The sequence below is a fragment of the Amblyomma mixtum genome, chromosome 5 (genome assembly GCF_055824585.1).
Source record: "Amblyomma mixtum isolate Tamu chromosome 5, ASM5582458v1, whole genome shotgun sequence".
Classification (NCBI taxonomy): domain Eukaryota; kingdom Metazoa; phylum Arthropoda; class Arachnida; order Ixodida; family Ixodidae; genus Amblyomma; species Amblyomma mixtum.
This window is the reverse complement of record NC_143016.1, coordinates 54,568,456-54,590,719: the sequence shown is the minus strand read 5'-3', so window position 1 is coordinate 54,590,719 and position 22,264 is coordinate 54,568,456. Positions and strand designations below refer to the sequence as shown.

Here is a 22,264-nt window from a genome sequence, read left to right as displayed (position 1 = left end):
AACCACGATAACTATCGCGCTACCGCAAATCCCGGCGCTTGACAGCAACAACAACAACAAAAAAAAGAGCTGGAGATGCTGATGGCGATAGATAGCGAAAGCTCGCGGCGGAGGAAAACGATGGTGATGATGAGCTTGGCCTTGGGTGCCCTCCGTGGGCGGCGTCTGAAAGCTCCTGTGCGCGTGTGTGTGGCCTCCGCGATCAAGCGCCTGTTGCGCGCAGCCGGAGCCGATCGCGGAGGCCTCGGCGCGTGCATTCCGAAAGTTTCGGTGCGGCCCTTACACGGACCCCTTTTTTTTTTAACATTTTCTTCGCGAAAACGGGGTGCGGCCCGTACACGAGTGCGTTTACGCGGTGTGTTCAATTTTGCGAGTCGAAAAATTTCCGGAAATTTTACCCCGCGTAATAGGCGCACCCCGAACTTTGAGCCGGATTTTCTGGAAAAAAAGTGCGCCTATTATGCGAGTAAATACGGTAATGAAAGGTGGCACTTCAGTTGTGCCACCACCCTGATTTAAATGGGCTGCTAGCAAGATCTATCAGTTAGTACAGTGATGCAACAGCGCCACCTTTCAATGACAAATCTAAATATTCTGGTGGAAAAACTTTTTGTTCTTAAAAAAAAAAACAACGTTTTTCTGTGCTCCTCTGTGAAAATAGCACCATGCAATTTCTATACTCATCAAGTTATTGAATTTCTACTTTTTCTGCGGCTCATGAATCACCATAGAGCTGAACCACACATTACCTACAGACTAGAATGTTTAGATACCAGTTGAAACCATCTGGCCCACACAAGACTACTGATTCAATAACCAATTTTCAATCTTATTCGTAAAGACCAAATGTTTGCTAGCTGAACATAAAAAGCAGGATGAGATGCTCTGCAAGGAAAAGTCCTGAGAATAAAACAGGCTCAAGAGCTAGGTAAACCTGTTTTGTGAGCCTGATTACTGTCAGATTAACAGGTGACCAAAAGTAGTAGTACATCAATTTCACAGCCGCAAGATTCATTTGTAGTGTGTGTTCATCGCACAATACATAAGCATAAAATATTAGAATAACAGTACCAGCTAATAAAACATAAAAAACAAAATACCAAGAAATCACTGAAACCTAAAACCAAGACACTAAAGAAAGATTAAAGCAACACATCAGCATAAGAACTTCCAAAATACATGCAAAAGCAGCTGAACATAAGATAAAGCTAAGCTTCATCTGTACGAGTGCCAAAGGGGCTGAGTGGCATGCTAAATGTAGTGAGGTTCAGAGCAGTAATAATGATACAAGGACGCGGAAAAGAAAATCGGAAACTGCAAGTTAAGTCACTGCACTCAGACACTAAGTCAGACTAGCCATGATCTATTGCTCAAACACGCGGTTAGGCCAATCACTGTCTGCACAGTTAGAGAAAAAACAAAACCGTGCACGTTAATTTGCTTCATATGCTGCACGTACAATCGGAAGCAATTCCTTGTGCAAAGCATGTGTTCAAGATAATTATTAAGACCATAACAGAGAGCTAAGGATGCACTACTGCAGGCTTTATTTCCACATACAACGCAAGAAAGAGTACTTGAGCATAGCTCGATCACGGTAAGACGGTGGATGGCTGTGCCTTTTCATGACCACTGCTCTGCTCATCCTTGCCACCTAACTGCAATGAATTTGAAGAAACAAAAGGAGGGGGGCACACTTTCGAGGAGGTCACATTTTAGATTTTGAGGCCGCAGAATGCAAACGCAAAATTCTTGCCCAAAGTCAAAGACGCACATGAGGGCACATCTCATTCCTTCAAATTCTGCCATAGCTAATCCACAACTAGATTGCAGTGAAAGAGATTATGTGAATAGCATGTCCCATAAACAGAACAGAGACAACAAGAAGATTCTAGCCAAACGTGAGAAAAGAAAAATCCCTGAATATTGCGCTCGGCGAAATGTAAAGAAACGTAGCAATGCAACGACGAGGGAACCGATCACAGTGACAAGGCATGTTCTGGTAAGGCATGTTCAGCGTCGAGAATGTTCCTCTAACATGCGCTCCAAAACACACCACACGAAATAGTTCTGGAGTTATCCCAGACACTGCATTGCACTCTTGAGTATTGTCTATCAAGCAGTGGAATCAGTATGGTAAAAAATCAGGTACAGTACAAAATCCCAGGCTAAACTACACTCCAAGCTGTTTCTTCAGTTCTTCTCTTTCATTTCAGTGGGCACTGAAGATGAGGAAGTTTGTGCTCCTTGAGTTTCACCACCAGTCTCTGTGTCTGGTACGGGAGTAATCTGCGTCCCCGATGGTTGACAGTTCCACTCAACCAGCGCTTGTGGTTCTTGTTTCTCTGCGGCATCAACAGATCCAGCGTGGCCAAGCTCTTCTTGAACCCCTGTTTCCAGTTCTGTGGGATTTGAGTATGAAACGTAAAACTCTGTAACGCCCTGTCCTGGAGCAGCAGACCCCTTTTCAGCATCAGTGAGGCTGGAGGTGTTAAGCGGCTGAACGCCAACTGATGTGATGTCCTCAGCAGGTAGAGCCTGCTTCTCTGAAAGTTCAGTGTGCTGATGATCCAAACCGTTTGGGACCTTTTCGGTCGCCACCACTCCAGATTTATCAGTTTCTACAGGTATGGGGTTAGAGTATGAAACATAAAAATCTGTTGTGCCCTGCTGCAGACCATGCGATGCCTGCTCTGTGCTGCTGGCACATGTTTGCTCAGTGTTCACATTATGGCCAGGAAGCAAGGGACCATCTGTGCCTTCCTCCTTTACATCCACTCTCATGGGGCTTGAACCAGGAGTGCCCACGGAGGCAGCCTTGTGGATGGGCACAGCAGAATAGACCCCTTGAGAGTGACTCTCAGTAGGAGCAGTGCTGGCACCAACCCCTTCATCCAAAATGCTGTGCGAGGGAGCTCTGACATTAGACTCAGGTGGAGTCTTGGACGCACTGCGAAGTGACGTAGTGTCGTGCAATGAATGCGAAGTCGGCTCCTGATGTGTGCGTTTCTGACAGGCAACAGCATCAGCGTTTCCTTCCGATCTTGCAGTAGTGTCCTCTGGTATCGGGTCGCTCACCAGTTTCGCTGGACGAGGCAGGATGTGCAGCTTAGATGCGTGCACGCTTTCCGAGGACCTGCTCCCCACTTTAGTGGCACCATCTGGGGTTTTGTGCTTAGAGAAGATGTCCATGTCGCTCTTGGCCCTAGATGTGCCAGTTGGACTCGAGCGGTCGGTGTGCTGGTTGCTGCCGCTCATGATCAGCTCCAGCTCGGCAAGCATTGGTGGCGGCGTGGTGGAACGGGGAGGCGTTCCGCAGTAAGTGGGTGAGCTCGGTCTGTATGGCGAAGCATCCCGAGACATTGGCCGCCTGGATCTCATCTTGGCAGGTGGCCGAAACAAATTGGAAATTTCCATATAATGCAGAGAGGCACCCGGAGGGAAGCCCTCGGCATCCGGGTCCAACAAGGGAATGTCGCTGGGGTCTGTGTCCTACGAGGGCAAAAACAGAGACAGCGCCCTCTCAGCGAGTTGACCGGCCCCCCACAGTTCGCTGCTCCTCTCCCGCTGCTGCTGTGCGCTGTCAGCGAAAACACGAGCGCAGCGATGCTGCTTCCTCTCAGAGCGATTTCCAGTCAATCCAAATGTAACGCCTACAACTTGAAACGAACTCCAGCAGATGCAAGTACAAAGGAAGTTTCTTCTTGGGATAGACACCAAGGAAAAAAAAGAACTAAAGCCGACAAACAGGTTCACGTTAGTCACCACAAAGCGGTGGCCAAACAGCTACCAAATCAAAAACTCAACAGAAAGAGATGGACACGAGGCCATGCCCACAGAACAACTATCAGAGTGCTCATCAAGTACTTGAAGAGGATGTCCAAAAATCAAGCTATTTCAAGCAAATTAACCACACTATCAGGTAGGACAGGTATCTGCAACTTGGTAGGCCATTAAAACAGAGTGTTTCAAACTGTAGCAGCCAAGCAGTGCAATACACAGGGTCTATCAAACAGTGGTGTCTTCTTTTCTCTTTGAGGTGCCATGAGCACTGCTGTGCTTTCCAGTGCCGTACTACCACCTAACACTTGCTTCTACGGTCAAGTGAGTTCACACTACAACAAAAATCCTTCTCCTGAGCCTTATATCCTCAACTCAAAGCAGCCCCATCTGTGATTAAACTGATGAAGGGATGGCATGCCAATGGAAATTATATTGTTAACAGGCATTTTCAAGGAAAGTAAGCTAAGGGCAACTCCACAGTGTACGAGTGCCTCGAGAGCAATGACATGTTCAAGTTGACATCTAATGCCAAGCATTCAATAGCATCAGGTTTATACCTAGCCCCTGCAATATGTGTCATCTTGGATCATCTCTGGTGTTGTTAAATCTAGCAGCACTGACTGGGCCAATTGGCTTCACTTGTAAAGCAAAAAATGATGCCGCATCCTAAGAAGAGACAGTGAAAACTCCAGCATAATGTAATATAAATGACGCGTACAACAAATAGCGCCATTAAGTGCTGAAATCAAGTAACAGCAATTATTTTTCTTTCCGTGGCTATAGTAATTGAAGGCTTTTGTTTAGTAATGTAGCTAAGTGGTAACCTGTGCTCAGACCTCACGGCAAAGAATTTCCCTCTCTCGCTCTCTCTCTTTTTTTTTTCGAATTCGTCCTTGTCAGTAAGCTGATCAATCCTTGTATGTTCCTGGCAACTACATGCTTTTCCAAGGCAGGCTAACATTGTCAATTCTTGCACATGGAGCCTCTTCAGGCTGAGAATGCAAGGTTCAAGCCAATTCCAATGCCAAGAATGCTGTGTCACTTTATCCGATTACAGGACCAGAAACAAAACTGTTGCACAGCACTGGAGAAGGCACTTGGTGCACCACTGGGCAGCATTTTTATGATCAGCAAGAGTACAATCAGACAGTACTCCTAAACGTGCCCCCACCACCTCAAGCATACTGCATTTCTGCAGGTTTAAGTCACTACACATCCCTTAAGGGCTAGTTAAAAACTCACTGTTCTCCCTGCAGATACCATCTGCAAACACGAGCCATTTGCACTACACTACCAAGAGCCTCAAAATGCAACAGATGCTGTAAACGGCAGAAGGATCTCATTCAATGTGCGCGAGTTCCACGAGTTTTCATACTCTCCCTCAAAGCATGCAAGACCACAATGTGATACAAAGAAAAGGGTATGCCACAAACTTACCAGCCTTCCTTCCCGACCAAACAGCTCAAGGAAGTTGAAGATGAATTCCCTTGACTTCTCCTCCCACTTCTGGATCAGCTCGTGCCTCTTTCCTTCGAAGTTCTCCACTAGCTGCTTGCTCTTGTCTTTCAACTCGTCCATCTTGTTTTGTAACAGGAACTTTTTTTCCTGCGAGTAAAAAAGAAAAAGAAGCTATGCATAGGGAAGAGGAACACCTAGTACAATACTTAACACAAAGGGGAAATAATATGCCGTTGCAGCCTTCATCTTCCGAAGGTTGAGACTGGATGCTGCATGCCACTACGAAACCCTTCATTGCTCTACAAAGTGTGAACTATGAAGCTTTTCATATCAACCAAATGGGAATATACTCTCAAAAGCTGGCCTTGAAAATTAGGTTGAATGCCAAATCCTTCAAATCAGAGAATCGACATGTGAAAGGTCACCACAATTCTTGCCATCTACCACCTATTAAACCTAAACAAACAAAGAATGTGCATGAATGCACAAATCAGGATCGGATACATCCGGAAAACTCAGCTGATTATGCAAAAATGTAATGCATTCAATACAACAAAATGACAATTTAAAAATGGAATTAGGAGTAAGTTCATAACACCACAGAACACTGGTGATAGATAAAACTTGGAGAGCTCCACTGAGAGATAAAAAAAGGATTCAGGTGTAGGAACCATATAATGCTCAATAATTTGTAAGGAATAAATACCTGATTCACAAGTAAAATGACAGATACTTGCCACAAACATTATTGTAACAATTCCCACACACACTTCCAGTGGCTAAACATGCAAATGCAATATATGACCAAATGTAAATCCAACAGTTTTTGCTCAGCAAATGGGGAGTGAAAACCAACGTTTGGGTAATGTTCGTGACATAGCAAGTGCACTATTGTCCTTAGAAATTGGCTACAGTGAAGTCACAAAAACAGCAGCTTTAAAACATATTTGCATATGCACAAATACCCTGCAAGGTTGCATAATATGGCATAAATGACCAGGCTAGAGAAGAGGATGTGTAGGCAGTGTCTCATTAAAATGCGTAAACCATAAAAAAAATCCCCACAGTTGCCCTTTTAGAAAGACCTAAAACTCAACCTCAAGGCATTTCCAGCATGCACACACCATGTGCAACTCACACAACCCTCAGCCAATCTTATACTGCTGCTGCACAGTTATTTTTTGTTCATCTTTAGACAATGCTGCCTGATCACGATCCTTCTATCCTTCTAATGAAACGGGGGTTTCTTCCCTGAGGAGAACAGAAAATCAGGCCACTATCATTTCTGTTAACATCTGACCAGCACTGATAACATTATGTGCAAGTTTCCCTTGCATTTGAAGGACTGCAGTTCTCAGGGGTAAGAGGGTCACAGAAAAAAAAATTAATGAAGTCACATTTATGAAATCTTAAGAAAACATCTATTTCTGCACGCTGGTTCCAAATATGTCATTTAATTTTATGCAAAGCAGGCCCTTGCACACTTATGTAATACATTATACAACTTTTTACCGAGGGCATCCAAAAAATTTTGCTGCTGGAAATTCGCTAAAATGCATGCCATTGATTTCCCTTGACATCAAGTTAAGCAATAAGGGTAAAGCTATCACCCTGCCAAACATAGAAGATGAGTTACAGGGTTCTGATGTCGCCAATTCATCAACAGAAAGAAAAATTTGTATTCCCATCAATAAAATAAAATAATATGTACGTAAACTTTTAGAAGGTGTGGAATTTTTTTTGTTGGTAACACAGCAGAAATTCTGAGGCAACCGAATTTGTACAGAATGGCGAGAGATGGACAAAAGTAAGGCATGTGTCAACAAACATCTTAAGCAGCCCTTTAACAAATGATACGTTGTTTTACTGCATTATATACTTGCACTACACACCAAAAATTGATATGCATTAATATAATGCAGAGAGAAAGCCCTTTTACAAATTAAGACAGCCTACAAAGCCCGCAGAATATCAGGAGCTTGTCAGAAGAATTGGTTTCATATCACTTTTCTGGCTCCATAAAAACTGACCACTAGCAAAAGTGATAATAAAACAATCTAAGCAACAGAAAGGTCCACCGCTTTTAACAAGCATGAGGAGGGAATATCATTTGTCACAGTGCTTGTCAAGTGTTTGAAGCTGATCTTAAAATAAAGTAAGGAGAGCGGCTTTAGAAAAATACAACACCCTCACACCCGACCTTCACCCTGAGCTGTGACCAGGAAATAGACACACAAGTGAGAGTGCATTTTGTCCCAATATATTTTACACAGGTCAGGCACAACAGACAGATGGAAACCTGAGTACATGCATACTGACAGCACTGCACTTGTAACAGGCTTGCTTTATCTCAAAAGCAGAACACCCCCCCCCCCCCCCTTTCCACTCCCCTTCCACTCATGTACAGAATGAGAGAGGAAGTTAGTGCACATGAAACACGCATGATTGGGCCCTCCCTTCACTAAACAGAGGCTCTGAGTGCTGATTTGAAGAGAATGCCCTGAAAACAAGATAGTTCCTACCAAAACAGCTACATCAAAGGCGCCATCGCAATACCTCTGAACAAAGCAAGATCACATGGCTGGAGGTGATAGTGAAACAAAAGCTGTTGCAGCCAGCTGCCCTTTCCTGCCCACGCCATCAATGTCTCAGCCCCAGGTGACAATTTGAAGACTCCGTAATAAACATTAACAGCTGATGCCTGGACATTAAAAATGTGCAAATATTGTTTGTTTGTTTGGTTGTTCATAGGGGTTTAACGTCCCAAAACGACTGAGGCTATGAGAGACGCCGTAGTGAAGGGCTCCGGAAATTTCGACCACCTGGGGTTCTTTAACGTGCACTGACATCATTCAGTATACGGGCCTCTAGAATTTCGCCTCCATAGAAATTCGGACGCCGCGGCTGGGATTATTCGAAATTTTCGAGTATCTAATAGAATATCCTCCTATTTAATTTGCTGAGTGAATCAAATAGTTCAGATTAAAGATATTCGAAATGAACAGAATGCGATCTCAAGTGTTCAAATAGTTTTCGAATAACAGACAAAAGATTCGAATCAGGCACGCCGTGCTTTCCTTTGACAGTTTCAAGAACAGGGCCTACTCTGACTTCGCACAACACACTGCAGCAATTGGTCAGTACGTCCAGTGCCGCGGAGTGGTCCACTCGTGTGGCGGCATTTATGACACTCAAACAGTCTGGTACAACAAACCCTGCCTTCATGCCCGATATCAGAAGCAATGGTTCATAACTTCGTCCCTCTCATCAACCAAGATGTGGCCCTAGTTTGTTCACCGTTGTCACCAGTAGCAAAAGATAATGTTTCGAGGCGCATGAAATGACAGTCACCAAGTTAAAATACTGAGTTCCTGCTGTGTGCCTTATAGTGGAGATCACTGCTGTGTCTCTCCACGAGTTACAGCGCTACAACCAGCTCATCGCTCTTTAACATAAATATTATTTTTTGTATGTATATTCATGCAGGTAGGTAGTAATGATACAAATATTCAACTTGTCTCCGATTCGATCCTTTCTTTACTCCATATATTTACTTTCTCTAGTTTGCTTTGAAGAGCTTGTGCCGCACAAGTGTTGGCTCGTTTGTTACCGGCAATGTGGGCATAACTCAAGAAACAGCAGCTCCATTCACCCTCCCAAACATTTTAGGTGCCACTTTGCTGGCCTTGAGCTTTTATGTTTAGACACTGATGAGGATTTAGCCATGGCAGAATCAACTTTAGAGCTCGCAAAGCAGCAGTTAAACATTTCACACTTCAGAGAATTGAAGCCCACACTTTCAATCAACTCCCACTAGCCATTCACTTTTGACATTTCTTGCAACAGCAGAATCTCGGTCATACAGGTCTCACAGGCTCAAGAAAAACATTCGTATCATCCAAAAAGAACAGAATTCATGTGCAGAATTTATGCAAATCTGTTTCCAGCAGACGGGGTTTACTTGCGGCCGCACGCCATCGCTGACTCGCGACATCAGCTTAGTTAGCAGCAGTGCTGCAGTGATCGGCAGCAATGCAGGTCGCATGCTGCTGCTGCACACTACAAGCATGCACCGCGCGACTGATGATCACGGTGTCGCGGCTCGTGCATTTGTGTCATCCAGTGGGGCAGGGTTGTTCGTTACACCCGAATTTCTACCCATTGCACACAGTGCACTCTGGCCAGGGCATTTTATGAACTCATATACAGTCAAGCCCACTTATAACAATATTCAAGTGCCATGGAAATACCATTGTTATAACCAATAATTGTTATAACAGGGTTGTGCCGAAAAAAAGAAAAGACGACAAACTTCAGAGCATTTATTGACAGTAAATACCCAGAGGGGTTTGATTGTTCTAATGCCTGTAAAAGCTCATTAATTCAAACTTCAGGGAACCGGAACAATGTTCACCAATGACCAAAGCACCGCCATCACTGCGCCACCGGAAGCTTCGCGTGCCTCCACGTCACAGGAATCAAGCCGGCTTTCCGGAAGTTATTCTTATGGGAAATTCAAGAAGCATGCAGAACTAAGGGTGCAGTGACAGCTGACAAGAGAAAAACCGCGCTGGCTGCATGCACACACACTGCACCGACTGATTGGGGATACGCATGGCGTGCGTAGTCAATGCAGCAGCTCTCCTGACGCAATGACGCCTGCCTCTTTTGCTTTCGTGGCGTTGCTGCGCCAGCTCAGTCCATTGGTCGGCCCCACACGTGCGCACTTTTGTGTTGTAAGCATGGTGTGGTTGTAGCATTTCCTTCTTTCTTTTTCTATAATAGTTGACACTCAATTACCAGATTTAATTGTTATAACCTATAATGTGCCTTGACAGCATTGCTATAAGCAGTTTATTTTACCATAGAACACGTGGCAAAGCTGATGGTGCCATGACTGACCATTGTTATATCTGATATATTGTTATAACCAGTATTGTTATAAGTAGGCTTGACTGTAAACCGGGATCGTATGATCGAGATTTTACTGCATGTCGGCAGCAGTAAGGGCACAATATCAGTGTTTGCACACACTCTGGCAAAACTCGGACAGCAGCAGACCGGGACTCACATTCAGGAAGGAGACGTTCATGTCCCTTGCAGAGTATCCCCTGGCTAGGTTTCGCCTGACGTACACGTCGTAGTCCTTGACAATCCTTGCAACTAGGTCTGACGTGGAGATTCCATCGGTCCGCTGTGTGGCAAGAAACATGCCCTTTTCCTTGATGAACTTGTAAACATCCTCCTCGTTGCCACTGCAGTATGGGATTTCGTCGTGTGCCACAAAGTCAATCTGAAAGAGGAGAAAAACACACCCACCAGGTTATAGTACGTGGTGGAAAAATCGTGTATGTAGAGGGGAAAGTACACAAGCAAGCAAGCGTTTTCACCTCTTAACGAAAAATCATTCATAATGCCATGTATCATTGTAGCGTCCGTTCATTCGCGCAAGGCCGCAGAAAAGGGCAGATGTCACGTTTTAGTGACGGCAGTCCAGCGGTCAGGAAGACACCAGAAATACTTGCAAACGAAGCTCTTTATTAGGGCTGACTTGCGCCCGCAAAAGAACTGAATCACTCGGTGGCGGCGTAAGCAACAAGCGTGCTCGTCAATCGTCGATCTACGAATGCCCGCTGCTCGCGGCATCGTTCAATTTAAAGCCGGCAAGGAAACTTCCGAGATAACAGGTCGAGATCATCTAGAGCAACCTAGAAACACGTAGATGCAGCGGTTCATGGCTGTGAACAATCGAGATAAGTCCGGTCGCTTCTCGCGTCACGAACAAAAATGATAACACCCCTTTTCTGCGGCCTTGCGCGAACGAACGGACGCTACAATGATGCGCGGCAATATACATAAGGGAAAAAGAAAAACTTTTTAAGGTTTAATACGTCGTCGCAACGTTTTAAAATGTATAGACAGGCTCTTCTGTCTGTTGATAGCAAGTTGTGATGCCTGGATTAATTTTTTTTTTTTTTGAACAACGTTCATTTTGCTCTACCTTTCCACTGTCCTGGCATGTCCACAAAAAATGCTATAGTACTATGATTACTGCAAATGCTTACATCGACAATGCAAGCAGAGCTACAAAAAAGCACACAGAGCTGCACTTAGAACACCTTTCCCATCACTCCCGTGGCTTCAAAGCTATGGTAGGTAGCTCAGTATAGATAGCTTGAACCGAGGCCACAACGGATGCCATAATGGCAAGCCAGGCTCATGGCAGAAGTCTATAATCTGCCTGGCACCACCTGCCCAGGCCTGAGCCACAGAAGCTGTGTGTGGTCTACCATCACAACACTTAAGACGTCCGGTTCAAACCAATGTAGAGGCGCTTTGGCTCAATGATGTTTGTGGCTTAATTTTACTGGAGCATAACACAGTGCTTGCAATTTTCTCGCTTGTCATAACCCTTAAGTGTTCAATACATACAAAAACCACAACACAACAGAAAGAAAAATAGGAATATATGCAGATAGTGAAATTTTAGTTTAAACTCAGAATTAAACAGTCGAATACAGTAGCTGGTCATATTTGAAGACTTTGGCAATTCGAAACTGTACGATGTTTCAGACTAAATTAGATGCAAGCGATCATCGCTACCATAGTAAGGTGACTCTTCACCATTGCGCAAACTGCTATCTTGGATTCAAAAACAGATTCAGACGGATTTGCCAGGACAGGAATGACATTTTCTAGCCTCATTGCAGCCACTCAAAAAAAATAGCATGCTCATCTCTTTCAATGTGCCTACAAGGAGAGTCCACAAGTTTTGGCTGTGCAACCACAATAACAGAGACTTGCCACACTGCATACTGCCACCACTGCCACTTATACCGCATGCAGCCAGTGTGCACGCGCTGATTAGTTCCTGCATAGCAAGCATGCATGCAGCTAGCCAGCAACTGTGCCCTCAGGGCAATCTACACATGCACAGTGGCAGCACGTGGAATGCGCTATGCTAAAAGTCTCCAACAACGCGACAATGACTGCACCCGCCACAGCTCAGACACTGCCCGTCCCCATGGTTTTGAGGGGCCATCTGAGGCACTAGCTTCCTGCTTGTTCTGTCTCTTGGTCTGCCCAGCTATAACTGCCCTAAGAAACTGTATGTTATCATTTTGCCTGGTGGTCAGGATCACACTAAGCACAGAATGCGGGTGAGGGGCAGGCACTACAATGTGCTAGCACAGAACTCGTTTGTGGCATGGTCCACAGCGTGACCTGCCGGCTCGCTGACCGCTGGCTGATGGCACCATTATCAGCTTTCATAGGCCACACATTTCAAGACATCCGAATTTCATCATAAAAACCTTTTTGAGAGAGGCAGTGACAAATACATGGCACTGTATTTATCGAGTTTTACTGTGCGACAAGAAACACTTTTGACATGACTAATACTTTGCTACGTGCGAGTTCAAGCTCGTAAGGCTTTACAGTGTCATGCCTTTCGGTAGTGTCGCCATACATTTCAGTACAGGCTACGTAAGGTGTGGGACATACACATGCGATGCTGTCATGAAGAAAGCATGACTCTGGCTGAAGGCAATACTGTCGCTCGCAATGAGAACATGATACAGGACGAAATCAAATTTTTCAAGCAGATTTTTCGTGGTAGTCATTTTTTGAAGTTCACAATTCTTCAGCATGTTGTTTGAGTATACACACCAATTTTCAGGTCTCACTGAGCCCGAAAAATCAGTTTGCAAGTTTAATTCAATACAATTTTCACTTAACTACCTAATATCGAAAATTAATTATTCCACCTTCCGAACAAAGTGCAAATGTGGATTACCTTTTATCATTACGCTGTATCAGAACACTGTACTAGCAATTTGAAGCATGTACCACAAGAGTTAAGCCTATTTTTTTTGGTCCTTGCTTGCAACACACTTCACAACATTACTAAGCAAGGGCAAACTTAAAAAAAAAAAACTCAGTTCCTGGTGCTTCAATTAAAGTATTAGGAGGCTGCAAGCAACAATACAAACTTACCTTGTTTTTCTGCAAAAATGCTTCGTCTATGACCCAGGGTGCATCCCGTAAAACCTCGTCCACATACCGGCAGTGGCGGACAGCTTCGTAACGCTCAAGGTCAGTCATCACAGTTCTTCCTTTCATCGTGTGTGTGAGCTGATCGCTGTTCACTGCAAATATAACATACAGTAAGCACATCTAATCACGTGAAACTAAACAGCTCCCCCCTCACAAAAAATAACCCACCATGAACATACAGTTCAATATGTTGGAAAGCCCTTCAAGCAAAATAGTGCTTGGTGCCTTCACCATATCAAATTGATGATCACTGAATGATTTAAGTGTAGCAACAATAACTTATTTTCTTCCGAAGATCAGGGGTGGTAACCTGACATTATCATTTTTGGCAATATCACCAACGACAAGTGTACTCTGGATTGATTAGCTAAAGTGGTCTGATTATCTCAAGTGGAGACTGTAAAAAAATAAAAATGAAGCTTGCAAGCAAGCCCACTTTCTGTTCAAGTACGCAAAGATATGAAAACTGATGATCAGCTAACTGCAAGTCTGATTCAAATGAGTAAAATGGCCACCTTTCTGCTAACCATCGATGCTTCTAAGATGGCCCTTCAACAACTGCTTTTCTTAAAATACTAGTTTAAATCCATCTAACACATGTGCAGTAAAAATGGAAACTTGCTCAGCTGAACATAAGGCATAACATGTTGACGGAACGCAGCAGGAAAGATGTCTTGATATCATAAAATGATTTTTGGAGCAGCAAAGCAACACGCAACATTTTGTCATGCAAAAGAAAAAGTTCTGGCTTTTTCCAAGAGAAACTGCGAAACTGACCCCATTTATGGCCTACCTAGAATCCAACACAAAAACACTTGACAGCAGAAACATTCAACTGCTCCTCACACAAAGCAGCTGACATTTTTTTACTGAAGCAAACAGGCAGCACTTCTCTTATTGCAGATACATTAAAACAGCGTTATCAATATCCATACATCATAATAAGTATCTTCCAAGTAACAATGTTTTAAACCACAGCTTTACTTACAGCTTCCCTTCAAGCCACAATACAAAATTACATCTGAATTGAGTAATTAGAAATTCACAGGAGCACCTAGAAACATTATATGGTGGCAGTGGAAGCAGCATCAGAAAGCTGTTGATAGTTTTGTGTCATTCCTTCGTGGTTGTGTTAGTGAACCTCTACACATCTGACTGCACAAAAGTCACATTTCGAGTCATCTAGCTGGTCGTCAGATGTTTCTCTGAAGGTGTCTAGAGGTGGTGACATGGATGCAATGAAGATACATTATCCAAAACGTACAGGGTCTGGTGAAGTCACCTCCCTCCAGTCAATTGGTAAAATTTATGACCGACATCACAATTTTTTTTTCCCTCTAAGGCTTCCAATGCTAGTGCATTAAAAAATCTAGCACAATACAGTAATTTGCTGTTCTTGTTATTATTACTGCTACAGCAAACCCAAATTTATCGTACTTGCAGGGGATTGCTAAATAGCTCAATATGTATACCGTATTTACTCGATTCTAACGCACACCTTTTTCCGAAAAAAAAAACTCATCTAAAAATGACATGCACGGTATAATCGAGTACAAAAGTGAAACTACACCAGCAACACCCTATTGTCATCGGCATCACAAAATGGCGGCTTAGTATACTTCTTGTGCATTGACACAGTAAATGTTCGTTCATATGACCCCCTTAATTGAGAAATCTGGATAATTCGAACAACAGGCATGATCCCAGCCAGCACGATTTATGTCTATGGCGTTGGGTGCTCACTAAGTTTGATGCTACACAACTCGCATCGGTTAATTTGAGAAGCTTCACGATGGGAGGCTGTATCCAGGTACGACCGGCACGGCTTCCACATATATATATCCGGCTTCGACTGTACTACTTTCCTTGCTCATAGCTTTCGCTGCTGTACCTCATTAACAAATCTGTAAACTGCGCATGAAATGTACTGATACTAAACAGTAGCTATGCTAAGATTTGTTAAATGAAACAGCAGCTGATTTTTGATAGCACCCTAATTTGCAATTATTCCCACAAACCACAAAATGCCATCAAAAAGGTGGATCTCATTTTTAAATAACAAGCAGGTGCAGCAGAATGAACATGCCATAAAAACAATACAGCTGTTGCTACAATGAACACTAAGGTCAAAATATGAAAGATCTGGGTCATCCTAACTTGCATGCAACAACAGCCCGCATTTAAATGCATGAACACCTGTACCCTACTGCTGAGGCCAAAGAACCAGGTGGTCGAAATTTCCGGAGACCTTCACTACGGCGTCCCTCATAGCCTGAGCCTTTTGGGGCGTTAAACCCCCATAAACCAAACCAAGCAGCAAGACTGCACAGCTTACAGAGGTGACCCTGCTTGGTAGATCTAAATTGGGCAAAAGAAACAATGTGGGCTACGGGGCATAGCACAGTGGAGGGCTACGGATTAATTTCAACCATCTGAGGTGCTTCAAAATAAGCTGAAATCTCCTACTAGCGAAATAAGCAATAAAGTACATCGGACACCACATACCACCAACAATGAGATAGACGTTTGGAAAGGCAGACTTCGCCTGCATTAGTTGCCTGGCGTGGCCTTGGTGGAACAAGTCGTAAATGCCGTCAGCATATACCCTAACTGGCCGGGGTGCTGAAACAGAGAAAGAGAGGAAGACAATGAGGCTTTGTAGAATGTCCCCACACAGAGCTCTCCATTGCCTGATCAAGTTGCAAACACACATGCACATTTGCATGCATGCCACAGCAAAACAAATAAGTCACGAGTTAAAAGCACTGTGAGAGTAATAAAGAGTGAATGTGGATTGATATATTACTCAACCATGAGGCTAGGCATCTCAGCTGCAAGCAAAGCAGAGTGCTTCCACAAGCCAAAAAGTAAAGCTACTGAAGAGAACCATCAGCTTTCACATGCACATTTAGGTTAAGAATTTTTAGGTGCTCAGCAACTGTGGTATCCCAAAACAATGTGCAAGAAATAAAGCATTGCAATAAGTCAGGAGACATTTTTTTTTTCCATGATGATGATGAAATAAAGCTTATTTGCAGGAAAACAGTCAATGGTTGAAAGCTCCGCATTAATTTCAACCCCATAAGGTTCCCTAACAAGCACCAAAATATCTGAACAAGAACTTTCGGCACTTCGCATGAATCAAATAGCAGCTGCTACGGCCAAGTTTAAACCTGCCAAGTCATGCTCAGCACCCAACCACCACAGCTGCTCAGTCACCATGACAGACTTACTTTACAACAGAACAAAAGACCTGTCATGCCCTTTTCATAACTTGCCTGCCAATGACAGGTCCAGGTGCGGAGAGAAGTAAATAATGTGCTATGCCTTCCGCTCATAATTACGCATTTCCTACAGGAAAATGTGACTTAAGACAAGTGTGCAGGGTGTATTAATCGAGGTGTGGATTCTCCTACACACACAACACTTGTATGATTTGCGTTGTGACAGCCGTTATTGCACCATGAACAGAACCGCGTGCTTCATTTACTTGTGTCCGGACCTGTACATGAATCATGCAGTTACTGGTATTTCCTTTCAGTTGCTATACTGCTCATCACTTCATGTACACAGTAAATATGAACAAAAAGACCCTATTTGCTTCAAGTTTAGAAGAAAAGGTAAAGAATGGACATCAGGTCAAAATTTCCTTTCCATTTGAATGTAGTCAGGGAGCTTATTGCAAACCCAGCTAAGTTTATTAGAAGAAATAAATTAATAAGTTAAGATGCAGTTCATTCTGGTCAAGGACAAAAACCTAAAGATGCATTCACACTGGCAGGACACTGAGGTCACACAACTGTACTCTTCAAAAAGTCACAATCACAAATGATAGCTTTGGTCAAAAAGTGACATTCATACACTGCCCAATCTCCCTCAAATTCAGCTCATCTTTTAGTCGCACAGCCACTGAACCATTTCTGTTCTATATCTGGCTACTCATTGCTGGCAACATCAATCCCAATGATTCGGATACGGCAAGGTTTTCCGGGATGCTGACTCGGCGGTTACGCTTGCCAGTGTCAACACCGTTAGCAGTGAGGCCCACTTTGGTTGCAAATCACAGTAAGTAGCATGACCTACGCAACTGGTCAGGGTGAATACATAGTAAATTTCCTACCAAGCTGTCTAGACGCTTAAGACTGAGCTCCATGTACGCGAAAAAGTAAGCGACGCGACGAGGTGGCGTGGCACGGCGACGACGGCTGGCTGTCGCTCCTTCGCCCACCGGCCAAGCTCCATGCATAGCGACAACGCGAACGCAAAATGGAGACGACGATCAGTGTTGCTGGCATAATACACCACAAAGCTGTTTGCGTTTATAACAAGTCACATTATTTGCAAGCATTAAAATTTTGGGCAGAAAAATGTCAAATAAAACGTGTTTACAGCTTTGTCATTGTATGTCATTGCATGTCATTTTATGTTATTGTCACGGGCGCCGCCATGTTGCCTGAACGTGGGGCGCACACCTGTTTGAACCTCGCGCGCTTTCTGACCTCAAACGACGCATACTCGCTAAGCCTAGCAGCACAGTAAACACAAGCAATCTGAAAATCTGGGGTGTTTTATAGCTAAAATTTTGTGGTTGACGCAAGTTCAGAGAAAGCGAAAGCTTCGTGAGAATTTAGTTCGCCGTGAACGTGGGGCACAGCGTAGCGACAACGACGAATCGGTGGTGAAGCAAGATTCCCAGCCAGAGCCAGCGCCATCTTTGCCAGAGCCGGCAAGAGGCTCGGTAGTGACGTACGCTGCCAGATTAGCTGCTATTGGCTAATTGTGTTGGCAACTTCCGGGCGACGAGCGAAATTTTCTGTGAGTGCAGATCCGAGCGACACGACAAGCGACACGGGTATTTCGCTTCGCGCGACGGTGTCGCTCGTCGCTTGCCGCTGTCGCGTTCGCGTGAGTTTTCACGTACATGGAGTTCAGCCTTTACTCCACTGCTGGCTTCACCTGACCAATATTCTAACAGGCTGTTTAATGGGCAGCGAAGCCACGAAACGTCAAACTGGTCTACACCTTTTCATGCACATCTCGTACAACCAAGCTCGACAGTGGTTATTATGGCTTTCTGAAAATATTCCATACGTAATAATGCCTTAATCAGAGCATTATGAACCATCTGGTTACCACAAAAGTGCCTTGCACCTCAGCAGAAATATGACTGCATACAATACAGAGCTATTGTTGCACTAGCAACACTACACGAGGTTTGCACCACACTCAATACATGGTGCTATTTAAATTAAATTTGCACACACTGAAAAGCATGTGCTTAAGGCTAAGGGAGAAAACAAAGAAGAAGAAAGCTTAAAACATGCCACCAAACACACCTTGCCCTGACGCTGCCATTTCTTTTGTAATCTTGATGGTGTAGTCACACCTGTCCCGCTCTGCCACAGCGAGGGGTTCATCGTGGAACGGGGCTGGTGAGCACAGCGTCTGCGGAGGAAGCAGCGTGTGTCAACAAATTTGAAATTAACCTCACTACTGTTTGAAAGCAGGATGCACCTGAATGACTGCACCAAGATGAGGTGCCGTTATGCACAAGCACTCTAAAAACAGTGCACTGAAAAATGAACAAACTGTGTGAAAACACAAAGCAGAACCTAGAAAAATAAGAATGTACCACTAGGTATAGATGTGTGCATTTGGAAACGAAATGTTGCAAAAGAAAAAAAATGCAATAAGTCTATATTGTGTCAGATGACCACAAAAATGGACTGTTGTACAGAGTAAATGTAAGAGACAGCATTGCTTCCTTCTTTTCAGATGCGAACACAGTAAACTGCTAGCGCAAAACTCAATTTAAGAAAGTAAAGACACGACATGACAATGCGTCTCGCTGCGACTAACTTAAAAGTGTATGACAGGAGCATACATTAGGCATGCTTAAATTTAAACCAGGCAAACTGAGGCAATTCTGCACAGTACACACAGAGGGTACAAGTCACCGAATTACATTAGCTATTTGTTTAGTGTATAATTAAGAGCATTGTACAACATCAACACATGCTGAACATGTGTTGTGGACAGCAAATGCTAATTACATGTACCGCTTGCATGATTCTAGAAGAAAACAAATGCATGTTAAGTCTGTTATAATGCCTCCAGATAAATGCACAACAATTACTGCACATATTCTAATAGATTAAAGTGATTACGTTTACGTTGCACTATAAGCAGAAGAGAACAATTTACACATCATGCCACTGATGATGCTGGGATCAAACACCCCACCTTGTGTAATAGCCTTTCACACCAGAGTAGCTAAGCACCAAGCCAGGGGAAAACTTGCATCCAGTGGAAACTGGTAAGTACCCGGCAGCATTGGGGGTTGAAACCCCACATTGCCCGCGTACAAGGCTGGTGCTAAACCACCACAAGACCACTGCTGCGGTGTATATCATGACACTGTTCTCACATTTATGCTTTGTAGTTTCCATGGAAAGCTGTTAGCAATAAGTTTGTACAATCACCCCACTACAACTAAAAATTAAAGCACACACAGGACAACTTCACCAGTTGTCTCATTTTGCTACTTACTGTATGAGTCATGACCATTTGCCTTCTACAACAGAATCTGCCACACAAAAGTTATGCACAACATTAAGAACGCGCAATGCAAGCACAACAACCCATTTATCCATAGCAATTACACAGAGAAACATGCTTGGTAGCAATAGCATTAGTGCTTGTACAGGCACAAAATATATAAGCACAGCATGTCATCCTCTAATCCAGAAGGGCTTGAATTCAACAAGAGCTAGTTCAATTTGAATAGAGTGGGTACCTGACGCATGGTCTGCCACACGGTCCTGCTGATATTGAAAAACGCGATGCTTTCCTTCCTAGGGAAAAGATCAGCACTGAGCCAGCAGAGGCAGTTCCTAGATAATAGTGGAGAGAGGCTAGGCATGTCACCCTTGGCTCACGCCACATGCCCTTCCATCAGTCCGATGATAACCTATATAGTGTCCGACAAGGCTGGGCTGACAGTGCTCATAGTCATACGCACGCGCGCTATCACCGCATTCTGCCGTTTCTATAGTTACTAGACGTCAAATCACTCAAACTGAATGCACATGCAGTCACCCTATTTCAATATCTATACCAAGAATAGAAGAATGAGTCTACTTCTGATGAATAAATCATACATCATTCCCATACCACTCCAAGCACAGTGGACTACCACATGTTGCAAGAACAAATGCTGCCCCATTAGATGCTTTTCCTACTGTACCTTTAAATGAAACTTTTTTGTATTGACAGCAAAAGTTCAAGATAAACTGACCATGCGTTTCGTTGCAGGACCATCCTGTGCGACAGCATTGTCTATGCGTGTCCTTTTCCTTTGGGATCCAGACATGCTTGTGTGGACAGGTTTTCTCAGGTCTGAAAAGGTGGTGAAAAAGTATGCTTAACGTCTTGAAAGACAAGTAGCTGACACGCAGCTATAACCTGTGACCAGAAAATGTTCCTTTCCAACATGACAACTAGAAAGCCAAGTGGATGCTATGTGAAACCAAAATAAACTTTCTTTTCATTTTGTTTTTGTTGCATATATTAAGGGAAAACGCGTTTTTCGAAAATCATGTGCATCATACCCATTTTTTCGCCACGTGTATTCCTCACCGACAAGGTTCCGAGTCAAGCTGAAACTAGCTCGGCGGAAAACACCACAAGAACCCTCGACTTAATCTAATCTCCCCAAGGAAGTTGCGTGCCTCATACTCAATTTGAAAGCTCAGATAAGGTGAGGAGAAGCTCTCCCTCTTCCGCAGGGCACTCCGTCAGTTTCTGCCCTTGCAGCCTGGTGGCAGGCGCAAGTAGCTCTTTACCCCCAACTGTTGGAAAACGACGAGCAAAGTTCAACAATCGAGGAGAAACTCGCATGAAAGCTGCAACCAATAGTGCGACGCCGAGACACTCGAACGACCCAGACGCGTCACAGCGCCGGCGCAAAAGCGCGTCTAAGCAGCAGCTTGCTGCCTCCTGCCAACTCTCTCAATCGGGCACGTTCGGTTAGCATACGTGCGCTTTCTCTCGCTCACTCAACGCCTTGCCAGGTCCGTCTGGATCGCGACGCGTCGGACGGTGGGATTGCGCAACGGCCCACGTCCGCATGAAACCACCGCACACACTGCAAGAGAAAAGTCGGCGAACGGGCATCTGGGCAATTGACAGATGTTCCTCAGCCGCGGCTGTCAGTTGCAGCAGCCAACGGCGACATTAAGCCGCCTGACGAATCGCGCCCCTGAAAAAAGCTGTGCAATACGCACGCCGCGCCGGACGTCGCGATTTATTGCAGGGTCCGGTTGCTCCGCGACGGTGTAAGGGGACAAGGGGACAAACACACATCGACACCTCGCGAATGGGGTATCAAGTAACGCGCGATGAATCAATGTACGAACTCCACAGAAACCTTTCATTCATTCAGACAAGACCACTTGCACTGACCTCGTCCTTCTTTCGACGCCAATAGAAGCCGGTGACTCACCGCCAGGAATGCATCGCTACACCAAGGTCAACGTCGTGCGCGCTAGTGAATTAAAATATGCGGCCGCTCCCGACTCTACGACAGTGTACAGATGCCCCTAAACTGAGTAAATAAAGCACAGCCGAGTGCAGAAGGCTGGCACGCAGCAGCAGAGCGATCATCAATGCATCGCCGGTAACACAGGCAACAGCAAAGGAGGTTCGTGAAGAAAATGTAATAAACTTACGAAATTGGCTACGCGAGCAACATCCGGAGTGCGCCAAGACGCAAACGCGTGATTATTTTACGCTCAAGTAAAAATACCGGAGCACAAAAAAAAACGGCTGGCGCAGACGTTCCAAACAAATTTGTCACGTGACCGTCTTCGCACTTCGTCGTCGAATAGAATTGTTCCTTTATCTCTAAATGTTTTATGAATAGTGACGCCACTAAAACTGCAAGTACTTCAAAGCAACAAAATAGTTT

General features: G+C 44.3%; 1 protein-coding gene across 4 annotated transcripts; it reads right to left on the bottom strand.

The window, feature by feature from the left end:
* Positions 1 to 1,677: 1,677 nt before the first annotated feature.
* LOC149342203 (uncharacterized) lies at positions 1,678 to 22,173 on the bottom strand. 4 transcript variants are annotated; one of them, XM_089544489.1, is made up of 9 exons: positions 22,026 to 22,173; positions 20,594 to 20,694; positions 19,846 to 19,882; positions 18,633 to 18,741; positions 15,802 to 15,918; positions 13,237 to 13,388; positions 10,313 to 10,534; positions 5,221 to 5,388; positions 1,678 to 3,492 (listed from the first exon to the last, which is right to left on the bottom strand). In XM_089544489.1, the coding sequence occupies exons 3-9, from the start codon at positions 19,861 to 19,863 to the stop codon at positions 2,194 to 2,196; spliced, it is 2,085 nt and encodes a 694-aa protein (XP_089400615.1). In that variant the 5' UTR covers positions 19,864 to 19,882; positions 20,594 to 20,694; positions 22,026 to 22,173; the 3' UTR covers positions 1,678 to 2,193. The 4 variants fall into 4 exon arrangements, with proteins under 4 accessions (XP_089400615.1, XP_089400614.1, XP_089400612.1 ...); XM_089544488.1 differs by lacking the exon at positions 19,846 to 19,882 and adding an exon at positions 21,760 to 21,815 and having other exon boundaries at positions 1,679 to 3,492; XM_089544486.1 differs by lacking the exons at positions 19,846 to 19,882; positions 22,026 to 22,173 and adding an exon at positions 20,907 to 21,287 and having other exon boundaries at positions 1,679 to 3,492.
* Positions 22,174 to 22,264: the final 91 nt, after the last annotated feature.

Bases quoted from the DNA above. Each gene is read 5' to 3' on its own strand.
- LOC149342203 (XM_089544486.1), bottom strand. The intron at 15,919-18,632 runs GTGTGTTTGGTG...TCTCTGTTTCAG, and splicing joins AATGGCAGCGTCAGGGCAAG to CACCCCGGCCAGTTAGGGTA. The intron at 10,535-13,236 runs GTAAGTTTGTAT...CTCCTCTTTCAG, and splicing joins CATTTTTGCAGAAAAACAAG to ATTGACTTTGTGGCACACGA.